We start from the raw sequence: 13,422 nt of genomic DNA, 5'->3' as shown, positions 1-13,422 counted from the left end.
GCTCTTCCTTTTTCTTTCGAAGTTTCTCTTCCGTTTGTTTTAATCTATCGGATTCAGCTTTATTTAGTTTCTCCACTTCCTCTTTTCTTCTACGATCCTCCTCTTCTTGCTTTAATCTTTCAGCTTCTTCCTTTTCCTTAGCTTCAGCCTCTTTTTTACGTTTCTCTTCGTCCAGTCTTAATTTTTCTTCCTCTGATTTCTTCTTATTTTCTTCTTCACGCTTCAACTTTTCAGCTATCTCCTTCTTTTTTCGTTCGGCATCTTCCTTTTTCTTGGAGTCTGCTTCCTTTTTACGCTTCTCCTCTTCCAATTTCAATTTCTCCTCTTCTGCTTTCTTTCTCTTCCTCCTCTACTTTCTTTTTGCGTTCCTCCTCTTCTTGTTTGAGCTTCTCGTCCTTCTTTTTCCGCTCCTCTTTTTCTTGCTCTAACCTTTCAGCTTCCTTTTTCTTTTTCAGCTCCTCTTCCTCTTTAAGTCTCTTAGCTTCTTCGTCTTGTGCACGCTTCTTGTCTTCCTGTTTCTGTTTTTCTGCTTCCTCTTTCTTCTTACGCTCTTCTTCCTCCTTCAGTCTCTTAGTTTCCTCTTTCTGTTGCCTCTCTTTTTCTTGCTTCAGCTTCTCTGCTTCTTCTTCCTTCTTACGTTCCTCTTCTTTCAGTCGTTTCGCTTCCTCCTGTTTATGCTTTTTTTCTTCTTGTTCCAGTTTTTCTGCTTCCTCTTTCTTTTTGCACTCCTCTTCAGCTTTCAGTTTCCTAGATTCCTCCTCCTGTTTGCGTTTTTCTTCTTGTTTAATTTTCTCTGCTTCCTCTTCCTTTTTACGCTTTTCCTCATCTTTCAGTTTCTTAGCTTCCTCCTCTTGTTTATGTTTTTCTTCTTCCTGTTTCAGTCTTTCAGCTTCTTCTTTCTTTTTACGCTTTTCCGCTTCTTGCTTTAGTCTATCAGTTTCCTCTTTTTTCTTAAGAGTTTGTTCCTCTAGTTTTTTAGCTTCCTCTTCTTTACGCTTTTCTTCTTCCTGTTTTAATTTCTCAGCTTCCTCCCTTGTCTTACGTTCTTCCTCTTCTTCTTTTAATCTCTCATGTTCCACCTTCTTTTTGTGCTCCTCTTCCTCTTTAAGTTTTGTAGCTTCTGCTTCTTCTTTTCGTTTTTGTTCTTCCAGCTTTAATTTTTCAGCTTCTTCCTTTTTCTTGCGCTCCTCTTCCTCTTCCAGTTTTTTGGCTTCTTTCTCCTGTTTACGCTTTTCTTCCTCTTGCTTCAGTTTTTCTGCCTCCTGTTCCCTACGTTTCTCCTCTTCTTGTTTTAATCTCTCAGCTTTCTTCTGTTTATTTTGTTCTTCCTCTTCTTGTTTTAATCTCTCAACTTCCTTCTGTTTATTTTGTTCTTCCTCTTCTTGTTTTGCTCTCTCAGCTTCCTGCATCTTCATGCGCTCCTCTTCCTCCTTAAACTTTTTAGCGTCCGCTTCTTCTTTTCGTTTCTGTTCTTCTTGCTTCAATCTTTCAGCTTCATCCTTCTTTTTGCGTTCCTCCTCTTCTTGTTTTAATCTTTCAGCTTCATCCTTCTTTTTGCGTTCCTCCTCTTGTTTTAATCTTTCAGCTTCGTCCTTCTTTTTGCGTTCCTCCTCTTCCCGTTTTAATCTTTCAGCTTCATCCTTTTTCTTGCGTTCTTCCTCTTCTTTTAATCTTTCAGCTTCATCCTTTTTCTTGCGTTCCTCCTCTTCTCGTTTTAATCTTTCAGCTTCATCCTGCTTCTTACGTTCCTCTTCCTGTTTTAACTTTTCAATTTCTAAAGTTTTCTTTTCTTCTTCCTGTTCCCTCAGTTTTTCAGCCTCTTCCTCCTTCTTTCGCTTTTCCTCTTGCAGTTTAAGGTTCTCTTCCTCTTCTTTCTTCTTGCGTTCTTCTTCCTGTTTCAATTGTTCAGCCTCTATCTTTTTCTTTTGCTCCTCTTGTTGTTTAAGTTCTTCAGCCTCATCTTTCTTCTTACGTTCAGCTTCTTCGTTTCTTAATCTTTCTTGTTCTTCTTTTTCCTTGCGTTCACTCTCCGTTTTCAAACGTTGTTCCTCTTCTTGCCTCTTACGTTTTTCCTCCTCCTGTTTCAATTTCTCAGCTTCTTCCTTCTTAAATGCCTCCTCCTGTTTTAATTTCTCTTCCTCCGCTCTCTTCTGTTCCTCTTCTTCTTTTTGTATCCTTTCATCTTCTGCCTGTTTTTTCTTACGCTCTTCTTCTTCTCGCTGTAACCTTTCTTCTTCCGCCTTTTTGCGTTCCCCTTCCAGTTTCAATTTTTCCTCCTCATCTTTCTTTTTACGTTTCTCTTCCTCTTCCTTTTTCTTACGTTCCTCTTCCTCTTGTTTAACCTTCTCTTCATCCTCTTTCTTTCTACGTTCCTCAGCTTGATTCAATTTTTCAGCTTCTTCCTTCATCCGACGATCCTCTTCCTCTTGCTTCAATTTTTCCTCCTCCTCCTCCTTCCTTTTACGTTCTTCAGCTTGCTTCAACTTTTCTTCATCCTCTTTCTTTTTATGTTCCTCTTCTTGTTTTAGTTTTTCAACTTTTTCCTTCTGTTTACGTTCCTCTTCCAGTTTCAGTTTTTCAACTTCTTCCTTCTGCTTACGTTCCTCTTCCTGTTTCAATTTTTCATCTTCTTCCTTCTGCTTACGTTCCTCTTCCTGTTTCAGTTTTTCAAGTTCTTCCTTCTGCTTACGTTCCTCTTCTGCTTGCTTCAATTTTTCCTCTTCCCTCTTTTTACGTTCCTCTTCTTGTTTCAACTGGTCTTCCTTCTCTTTCTTTTTACGTTCGCTCTTCCTCTTGTTTCAATCTTTCAGCTTCTTCCTTCTGTTTACGTTCTTCTTCTTCCTTACATTTCTCTTCTGCCTCTCTCAGTCTTTCTTCTTCTTCTACTTTGTCTTCTTCCTCCTTCTGCTTTTTCTTTTTCTTCTCCTCGTCAGTGACCCATACTACCTCCATTCTCAGCAGCTTATCGCACAAGATGTTCACCGTGTCCATCAAATTTGCAATTGGCGTTTCAAGTTCTACCAAACCTTCTCCAGTCAAATTTTCTCTCCACAATGTTTCAACAGTTCCAGTCGATGTTTCTAACTCGCATAAACTCGGTGCCAATGGTCGCAGCATACCAATAATATCACCAGTATCCGAATGTGACGGTTCAGCTACTGGTTTATCAGCAGATTGTTGACGAATAACACCAATAGCGTTCTGAAGCTTTCGAAGGGAACTCATCGACGATTCTTCAGCTTCATTATTCTCCAGAACACTGTGAACCGCTTGCTTTAGTTCTTCAAGCGGCTTCGTCAATGCTTTCAAGGCTTCATTTTCAATCTGAACCTCAATTCCGAGTAAATCTTTATAGCTTTCTATTTTACGATCGATAGAGCTAATAGCAACATTTATTTCGTTAATAGAAATCGCTATTTTTGTTGAAACCCTTACAGCTTCTTCCACAGGAATAGCTGTTTCCTTTTTCTTGGTTAGCGCTTTCTCACGTTGATTAACCGAAACATTCTCCAAAGCTGCTTGTAAATGCTTCAGTGGTTGTTCCAAGTTTTCGAGATACACGGTTGATGATTCTTCCACAGTCATCAGCGATTCCTTCAGTTGCATCAAAGGTTCAGATAGGGTACCAATTATACCAACACCTCTCTGATCATGTAAACCTACTTTCTGTAGTTTCTCAGCTGTTCGCTCTTCAATATACGATATACTCTTCTCGAGATTCGACAAAGAATCCACTATAGCATCGATACAGGCTTCTTCTTCATCAGCGCTCAAGTCAGTCTTATCTTTAAGCGCCAAGAAGCTTTCATGGACTCCAGTAAGAGGCTGAATTAACGTCTTCACCGCTTCGTACTCAATTTCAGCCACTCTGTCAGTGATACTACTGTCCTTCATGCCTGTAATAACCGATTTTATCACCTCTACTGGTTGTACCAATTTCTCGACAACTGCCCAATCAGGAGTGTCGATTCTCGACTGTTCCTCAGCCGAAGGCTCCACGACAATACACTCGCGTATTTCCGCTATGGATCTTTCTATCTCCTGCAGAGGAACCGCCAAGCATTCGGTTATCCAATTCGATTCTTCCTGTATAGGCTCTACATCAGGGGAAATTACTCTCTCTTCTAACACTGAGATACTCCTCTGAAGTGTGACCAAAGGTTCCGCCAAGGCTGTCAGCCATGACACTTCATCAACTGGCCGATCCTCCGTGGATTCAATAAGCATATGATCTTGGATCAAAGCTATAGAGTTACAAAGTTCTTCGAGAGGTTCGATCAACGGATTCGGTGTAACCTCGTCTCTTCTGTCAGCACCGAAGGACTTCTCCCTAGCAGATTCAACGGTAGTCTGCTCGTGAATGACAGACACAGCTGCGTTTCTCAATTCTAGCAGTGGCTGCGCCATCATTTTCAGTAAAGAAAGATCATCCTTCTCTGACAACGCGACAGTCACCTCGTTAGCGTCCATTGATTTCCGTTCTTCGACAACCAGGGCTAAGCATTCTCGAAGTTCACTGAGTGGTTTAGCTAGTCCCTTCAGAGCTTGAGCTTCGTCCTCGGAAATAGAAACAGCCATTTCAGAAGGCGAGTCTATTGTGCCTTGATCGACGATCATAGGTCCGGTGACATGTATATTCGACTCTTCGACGACGTCAGCCCAGGTCTTCAGCGAAGAAGCGTCCTCGGAGATCGTGTCCGCCGCTGGTTCAATGATCATCTGCTGGTGATCGATAGTAGCTACTCGTTCCACCAAATCGTGAAGGGACTTGGCGAAGGTTTCGAAAGCGGTGACGTTATCAGCTTTCGATAACTCGTTGGTCACTTCTGGCACACCTTCAGCGATCTGCTGAATAGCTGCCACCGAGGTCCTCAGGTCCGTCAACGTCTGCGCCATCATCTTCAGCTGAGAAGCGTCTTCCGCCTCGGATAAGCTTTGTACACCCTCTTCTATAATGTGTTCTTGAATAGTAGCGAGAGATTTCTGGAATTCCTCCAATATCGGCTTCAAACTCGTCGCTTCGAAGGACACCTGGTCTTCTAGAGCCTCTGCAGCGTGCTCGACTACGTGTTCACCTTGGATAGCTGCGACGAATGATTGCTCCAGCTGTTGAAGCGGAGGTATCAAGACACTCAGCACTGTCACAGATTTCTTCATCTCTGGCTCCAAAATATCCGTTTCCTGGATTTTTATTTCTTCTATCGTGGATACGGACTCTTGTAATATTTTAGCAGGAAGAACTATATTCTCTGCTCTCGCTGGCTGCTCCACTGTTCCCGTAATCGCTGCGATCACTTTAGGCCTCGAGACCACAGCAGTGCAGTGTTTTTTGAACTCCTCGATGGCTTTGCCGAAAGCTTGTAACGCAGACACGTTTTCAACTTCTAAAACTTGTTGACCTGGAGCTTCTATCGCTGTTAATTGTTGAACTACTGCCACGGATGTGCGTAGGTCACTGATAGAACGTTCGACGTTCTTTATCAACGAGAAATCGTCCGTGTCTCCGGTTAGAGTCAATGTTTCTTTGGCCAGAGATAATTGTTCCTGAATTTCTGTCACGTGTTTATTCAGGTCCTGTAAAGTGGACTTCACAGGAAGCTTTTGCAATGTTGGCATGGTAATTTGCTCCCCTTGCATGGCTGATAAAAATGACTCTTCGAGTTGATGCAGTGGTTGCATTATGCTAAGGAAAATTATAGCTTCCTTTTCCTTTCTTTTTCCTGATCCTTTAGTCTGTTCATCAATCTTCAAGATTGCATTTTGTAACTCGTTAATTGGTGTAACTATTGTTCTAACGAAATCTTGAGCTGTTTTATTTTCTCTTGAAGCTTCAGCAATTCTTCTGACCTCTTGTTTGGCCACAGCTAAGAGTTCTTTTCCTGATTCTTCCACAGATTTTGCAAAAGCTTCCAAATTTGATTGTTCGTCGAGTTTTATTTCTCTTGTTTCATCTTTCTCTGCTCTCACAGTTTCTTGAACCGCTGCAATGGATACTTTTAGGTTCTCCAAAGGCGTCTTAGCTGCCCTCATCAGATCATGTTCTCCTATTTCACCCGTGGTTTCGGTTGCCTGCTGTTGAATAACAGTGATTGACTTTTGAAGTTCTTCGAGCACAGGTTCTAGATTCAACTTTTCTAGAGGAATTTCCTTATGTTTAAGCTCCTTTATGATTTCCGGAGAAATCACCGCGCCTTCTTTAACAGCCGCCAGCAATGCTTTTTCCAGAACACTTAGTGGTTCAACGAGCACATTTAATTTTAATCTAGTTTCTTGATCTTTTGGTATTTTATACTCTTCCACTTCCTGCATTTCCTCTTCTACAATTTCTGAAAACGATTCTCGTAAAACATGAACAGAATTGCTGATCTTTTGAAGAATTTCTACGTTCACCATTTTTGCTTTTTGTACTTTAGGTTCCTCCAACTGTGTTTCCGTCTTCTCTTGCTTCGTCACTGCTGAACAACGTTCTTCCAGCTGTTCTACTGACTTAGCGAACGCTTGTAAGGCAGATTCCTTCTCATTCTTCATTCCCTCAGTAACTTCTGTTGGCATTGCAACAGCTTGTTGAACAGCTGTCGTCGTTAGTTTCAATTCTTCAATCGCTTCTTTAATATTCCTGATAGATTCCGATTTCGTCCTCGATTCTGGAGTTATTGTCAACTGTTCTTCAACCACAACAATGCTTTCTTTCAACTGTTCAAGGACCGGTTGAAGGGCCATCGCTTGCAGAGAGTCTTTCTTCAGTTCCTCGGCAACTTCAGGTGTCTGACCGATTGCTTGTTGCACCGTGGTCATCAAACATCTTTCTAACTCTTTCAGAGGATGTATCAATGGAGCTAATGTCTGCACATTAGCCTTTTCTGATTCTAGTACTCCCTCTTGCTCGATCTTCTCTTCTTGTATTTTAACAATAGTTTCACGCAAAGCTTGAACAGGAGTAATAATCGTCTCCAAAACTTGAGCATTAATTTTTTCTGTACTGTCTGGTACTGCTTCTGTCGTCTCTGCTTGTTGCTGACTGACCACGGCTAGACACTTTTCTTGAAATTCTTGGACTGACTCAGCAAAATGTTCCAAAGTTGCTATTTGCTTTGTGTCTGGAAGCTTCTCTTCTTCTGTAAATTGAACAGCGACCACGCTTTGGATGATCGTCAGTGAAGAATTTAAGGCTTCCAACGATTTCTCTGCAGCTTGCACGAGAGAAGTTTGTGTCGAGGATTCGGCAGTAGCAGACTGCAATTTTACCTGTTCTTGAATCGTGATGATGCATTTCTGTAGCTCTTCAACCGCAGGAGAAATTTCTAATTTTATCGAGGATGGTACCTGAATGGTCATCTTCACATCTTTCTCCTGTTGGATGGTCGACGAGAGAGATGTCTCTAGTTTTTGTAACGGCTCTACGAGAATCTTTAGTGCTTTTTCCACTTCGTTTACCTGTGATGTTGTCAAACTCTTAACCTCTTCTAATTTTTCTACTTCGATCTTGTTGATGGATTCTCTTAACACTTGAAGAGGACCGATCGTCTTTTCCAGGATATCCACCTGAGACTGTTGGGGTTTTGTCGGAGTCAATTGTATTGGAATTTGTTCCTGGGAAACTGCTGCCAAACATTTTTCACCAAGTTCTTCGACTGATTTGGCAAACACTTTTAAGGTTGATATTTTGTCTGTGCCAGGTATGTCAGTTGTTTGATTAGTCTCGGTAGACATTGTTTCTTGAACAGCGGCTATAGAAGCTTTCAACTGTTCCAATGGTTCCTCTAACGCCTTAACGACCGAAGTTCCCAATTTGCCATCTGCTTCTTCCTTTATTGGTTCTAGGGAAATTTGTTCTTGTATCACTGCAATCGATTTATCCAGTTCTTGCAGAATTGGTTCAACGTTTAATTTTAAGGAAGCTGCATCTTTCACTTCTAAAGCTGATTCCTCTGTGACGATGCTTGTTTGTTCAACAGCTACCGATAAAGACCTTTCTAATTCCTCCAGTGGGTGAATTAAAGTATTTAATATGGCTGACATTTCTCCAGTTTGAGGCATCTGTAGAGCTTCAGATTCTTGCATTTTTTGCTCTTCAACTTTGGACATGGTCTCGCGTAATACATGAAGAGGACTAGAAATTATTTCAAGAACTTCTTCCAATTCTGCCACTTGAGGATGCTGAACTAGGCTCACTTCGATTTTCTGCTGACTGGTTACTGCTGAGCACACTTTTCCAATCTCTTCGACGCATTTACCGAAAGCCTTCAGAGTCGTCGCCTTTTCTTCACTTGATAGTTCTTTTGCTTCTTCCGTTTCGAGTTTCTGCATTGCTTCCACTGAGGACTTCAACTCTTCTAATGGAGATTCTATGACTTGGGCCACAGAACTGGCGACTTTTGCAGTCGACACCTCGGTCGTTTGCGGTTGCAACGAGACCTGTTTTTCAATGACAGCGATAGACTTCTGTAACTCATCTAGTACTGGAGTCAATTTCATTTTTTGCGCGGGTGGACCAGCATCCTTAGCTTCTTCAGCAGATTCGGACTTCGTTGCAGTGGATTGTTGAACAGCTATATTTAATATTTGTTCTAACTGTTCCAGAGGCTGAACTAGAGGCTTTAGAGCTTCGACTACCTCCTTACCTGTCTGATCCAAAGTTTTAGCTTCTTCAGTTTCCTGCGTTTCAATTTCAGATGTACTTTCCTTCAATATTTGAATTGGGCTGGTAATTGTTTCAAGCACTTGTTCCAATTGCGCCACTTGAGCTTGCTGAACAAGGCTTACTTCGACTTTCTGCTGACTGGTTACTGCTGAGCACACTTTTCCAATCTCTTCGACGCATTTAGCGAAAGCCTTAAGTGTCGTCGCCTTTTCTTCACTGGATAGTTCTTTTGCTTCTTCCGTTTCTAGTTTCTGCATTGCTTCCACTGAGGATTTCAATACTTCCAACGGAGACTCTAAGACTTGGGCCACAGAACATTCGACATTTGAAGTTGACAGCTCTCCTTTCTGTGATTGCACCGAAACCTGTTCTTCAATAACAGCAATAGACTTCTTTAACTCTTCCAGTACTGGGGTTAATTTAATTTTTTTCGCTGATGGACCAGCTTCCTTGGCTTCTTCAGCAGATTCGGATTTTACTGTACTAGCTTGCTGCACAGCTGTGCTTAACATTTGTTCTAACTGTTCCAGAGGCTGAACTAGAGGCTTTAGAGCTTCGACTATCTCTTTACCTGTTTGATCCAAAGCTTTGGTTTCTTCAGTTTCCTGCGTTTCAATTTCAGATGTACTTTCCTTCAATATTTGAATTGGGCTGGTAATTGTTTCAAGCACTTGTTCCAATTGCGCCACTTGAGCTTGCTGAACAAGGCTTACTTCGACTTTCTGCTGACTGGTTACTGCTGAGCACACTTTTCCAATCTCTTCGACGCATTTAGCGAGAGCCTTCAGGGCCGTTGTCTTTTCTTCAAGCGTTAGTTTTTCCGCCTCTTCTGTTTCTAGATTTTGAATTGCTTCCACTGACAATTTTAACTCGTCTAGTGGGGACTGTAGAACTTGGGCCACAGAAGTTTCAACGCTTACAGTCGACATCTCTGCTTTTTGAGGTTGTAATGACGCCTGCTGTTCAATGACAGCGATAGACTTCCTTAATTCTTCTAGTACTGGCGTAAGTTTCAACGTCTCCACTGGTGGACCAGTCGTTTGAAATTCTTCAGTAGACTCAAACTTGGATTCGCCAACTTGAACTACTGTGCACAATATTTGTTGCAGTTCCTCCAGCGGTTGTACCAAAGGTTTCAGAGCTTCGACTACTTCTTTACCTGTATGATCCAAATCTCTAGCCTCTTCAGTTTTCTGCATTTCAATTTCTGACGTGGTCTCCTTCAATATTTTAATCACTGTTCGCAGTTCTTCTTTCTGTACTGTATCAACTGCTTTCGTTTTCGTTTCAGTTCGACTAGCAATTGCCAAGCACTTCTCTCCCAGTTTCTTCACCGACTTGACAAACGTCTCTACCGCAATTGTTCTCTCAACTTCTGACAACTCTTCCGAATTTTCGGTTTCAATTGTCGCTATCTTTTGCACAGCTCCAACTGAGAACTTCAAATCTTCCAGCGACTGTTCCATTTCCCTCGCTGTCACTTTGCTTTCGGACTTCGGTTGCCTTTGAATCGCTTCCAGTATTACTTCTTCCTGAATCGTCGCGATGGATCTCTTCAGTTCCTCCAAAACAGTTCCAACAGGCAACGATTGCGACGGTGAAACGGTTCTATTCGTTGCGTCCACAGTTTCGTGTGTTTCCACTATTTGTTGCTCCGCTGAGATGTTTAGAGACTGTTCTAGTTCCTCTAAAGGGTGAATGATGCTATTCAATATAGCGGCGGCTGTTTTCCTTGTCGGTAGATCCAATGTTTCAGTTTCTTCCATTTCTTGTTCCTGGATTTTCGCGACTAGTTCCCGTAAGTTTTGGATGGGACTGACTATTTTTTCGACCAAACTAGTGTCCAATTTCATTTCATCGTCACTAACGGACCTCTGCTGTTCAGAAATATCGGAAGGCTCCACCGAAGGTGAAATGGACCCGAAAGGTGACGCATCGTCGCGTTTCACCTGGTCTTGAGAAACCATTATTGCTTCTATAAGCTCCTCTAAAGGTTTCGCAGTGGTATCCTCGATGTCTTGACTTTCTTCCTTCGATTTCATCGGCACCATCACCTTGATTTCCTCAAGGATCTTCACATGCTTCAATTCCGTTGTTCTTCGGATCACCTTTACGAGTTCCGAAATGGTTCTTGATAATTCCTGCATGTTTGTAGAAACAGTAAATTCTTCAACAATGGACAAGTTGTGTTGCAGCGATTCCAGAGGTTCTAGGAGGAATTGCAGTGACACCATTACGTTTTCTTTCAGAGCAGGCGTCAGTTCTTTCGCAGTTAGACGGAGAACTTTGTTTGCAGCCTGTTCTACGTTCACCAATGTTTTTAATATACGAAGAACCTGTTCTTGAATATCTGGAATCGAAGAAGGCAGTATTGTATGTCGAATCGATGTGGTTGTCGCGTTCAGGTCGTTAAGGATTTGGACGAGGGCGGTCAATTCTCGAATTTTGCGCTTTTCTTCTTCAGATTTGGAAGCAAGAGGCTCCTCTAACGCTAAGTACATGAGACTAATTAATTCTTTAAATGGATGTTCTATGGTGCTGATCGAGGTTATCGTTTTTTTTAACTTAATATCTTTACTTTCTTCTTGTTTTGGTGGCTCTTCCAGCTTTTCAGGTAAAGCTTGTACACTCTCTTCTTTACTTACTGTTTTTTCCGAAGTTGATTCAATAATTTCTTCCCTTTTTTGTATCTCTTCGGCCTTTTCAGATGTTTTTTTTACGCTTTCTTCGATACTGGGCACATCTTCCACCTTTTGCATGGATTTTTCAATCGTTTCTTCTTTTCCACTCTGTTCACTTCTTTTCTCAGAGGAAGTCTGCATACTTTCTTCTGATCTTGTCACTTCTTCTGCCTTCTGTGTTACTGCTTCTACTCTTTGCTCCTTTATTTCCACTTTTTCTGATTTACCAGGCAATTGTTCTACTTCTTCCTTTGCTCTTGCTAGTTCTTTCACCCCTTCAGGTAAACTTTCTACTTTCCCTTCCTTAACTACTAGCTCATCTACCTGTTCAGATGAGATCTTTTCTTCTGTCTTTACTGTTTCTACCTTCTGCAACTGTTTATCTACGCCTTCTGCTTCTTCAGGCGAAACTTTCGTAGTTTCTTCAGTTTTAGTTAATTCTTCAGCCTTCACTTCTGTCTTTTCAACTTCTTCCGACTTCCCAGACAATATTTCTGCAGTTTCTTCTTTCTTCTGCAATGTCTTCGGTTTATGAGACGATACTTCAGTTCCTTCTTTTTCCTCTATTATTTCTTTTCTTTCATCTGCTTTTACTTCTTGTTGCTCTAATTTTCCAGATTTGACAGACATCACGTCTGCATTTCCTACTTCTTCCTCCTTCTTGGACAACACTTCTGCCCCTTCTTCTTTTTTTATTGCCCCTGATTCGTCAACCTGGGTCGAAACCGTATCTTTCACTGAAACAGATTTCATCTCGTCAAGTGTTTCAGACATTCCCTTGTCTATTTTCTTCACCTCCCCCTCAGGTGACACTTTCTCAACCGTTTGCACGCACTCCACTTCTTCCTTGGACACCTCAATAATTTCATCGATAATGGTCTCGATCTGCATGATAGTAATTGGCAGATCCGTCGATACATTCTGCTCCCCTTCCTCCAATTTTTCCTCAGATGATTTTTCTTCCATAACAGCCACCTCCTCGATCTTCTTTATGGAGACTTTAACACTTTCCAAAACGTCCACAACAGCAGACAGTGTTTCCACAAACGACGAGCCTTCCGATGCTCCTTCACGAATAAGATTCAATCGATGCATGGACAACGACGAAGCCAATTCGGAGGTCGACTTCGCCAGACTCCGAAGAAGAGCAATCGTCTGAATCGAAAGGGAACTCAACGTCTTCTGATCAAGTTTTTCCTTCAACGACTTCAAAGCGGACTGAAGCTGATTAGTGGGATAAAGGAAACCTTCGAGAATGGCTTCCTCGTCCACAGACTGTTCGCTACCGGTCTCGACGAAGTACATTCTCGACAAAGATATTTGTTTCTGTAAAGCTCCCAGTGACTTCGATACTACTTCCTTCACACCTGTGTCCACATTCTCCTCCAGAGACGAGATTGTGCGTCTAAGATGATCCAACGAGGACGAGAGGTTGTACTGAAGTGTAAACTCCACGCTGCTAGGTCTTCTGGTATAATCAGTCTTGCCAATTTGCTTTTGAACGGAGATAATAGCGTTCTTTAATGAATTCAATTGCTCTTCGTATAACGATGCCCCTTCTAGATTAGGTATTCTCTCCAGAGTACTAGACGTTTGCCTCTGAAGACCTTCCACAGCTTTCAAAATCACGTTTCTTCTTTCATCTAATAAAGCTGCCTCGGGAACCAAACTCCTGCGGCTACTTTGCACCACTGACAGACAACTCAAGAACTCCACCAGAGGCTCCACGAGGTCCCGAAGTTCCCCAATGATTTCTCTTCGCTGGTCCAGCAGTTGCACTTCTTGAGACGTGACGTTAATAGTGTTCAGGAAACTATTCACAGACTTCAGCAGAATCCTGGCCACATCCGTCTCCAGAGTCTCTTCAGCCTGCGTCTCCAGGACCTTCATGCGTTCTTGAATGTTCTCTAAAGGTTTCGAGATCTCTCGAAGCGAGCCTAGAAGCTGCTGTCTAGACTGTATATCTTTTATTGCAATCGGGATTCGATCTTGGATATTATTCAAAAGACGAAGAACAGACTCGCAATTGTTTGTCAAATTAGAATCGTAACCGAACTTTTCAATCGTGTGATCGATCACTTTCCTTTTGATCTCTTCTAG

The 13,422-nt window shown here is 42.0% G+C and overlaps 2 protein-coding genes across 2 annotated transcripts in view; both read right to left on the bottom strand.

Moving 5' to 3' along the window:
- Window positions 1-2,486, bottom strand: part of LOC107190155 (trichohyalin-like) — a 12,515-nt gene extending 10,029 nt beyond the window's left edge. Inside the window, exons 1-2 of the mRNA XM_015578908.1 lie at window positions 548-2,486; window positions 3-303 (exon numbers count right to left, since the gene is read on the bottom strand). Coding sequence (XP_015434394.1) covers window positions 3-303; window positions 548-2,408 — 2,162 coding nt within the window. The 5' untranslated portion in view covers window positions 2,409-2,486. The remainder of the gene's footprint in view (window positions 1-2; window positions 304-547) is intronic.
- A 4-nt stretch (window positions 2,487-2,490) lies between these two features.
- On the bottom strand, window positions 2,491-13,418 carry LOC107190154 (golgin subfamily A member 4-like). The gene is made up of 3 exons (XM_015578907.1): window positions 2,947-13,418; window positions 2,555-2,792; window positions 2,491-2,501 (listed from the first exon to the last, which is right to left on the bottom strand). The coding sequence occupies exons 1-3, from the start codon at window positions 13,210-13,212 to the stop codon at window positions 2,491-2,493; spliced, it is 10,515 nt and encodes a 3,504-aa protein (XP_015434393.1). The 5' UTR covers window positions 13,213-13,418.
- Window positions 13,419-13,422: the final 4 nt, after the last annotated feature.

This window comes from Dufourea novaeangliae, unplaced genomic scaffold, assembly GCF_001272555.1.
Source record: "Dufourea novaeangliae isolate 0120121106 unplaced genomic scaffold, ASM127255v1 scaffold168, whole genome shotgun sequence".
NCBI classification, from domain to species: Eukaryota; Metazoa; Arthropoda; class Insecta; order Hymenoptera; family Halictidae; genus Dufourea; species Dufourea novaeangliae.
Note: the sequence above shows the minus strand (reverse complement) of the source record. Positions and strands in the feature narration are given on the sequence as shown.

Excerpts from the sequence above, each read along its gene's own strand:
- LOC107190154 (XM_015578907.1), bottom strand. The coding sequence starts at position 13,212 with ATGAAGGTCCTGGAGACGCAGGCTGAAGAGACTCTGGAGACGGATGTG. Across the intron at positions 2,793-2,946 it reads ATAAGCTGCTGAGAATGGAG|AGGAAGAGCGAACGTAAAAA; the intron begins GTAGTATGGGTC and ends GATTGAAACAAG.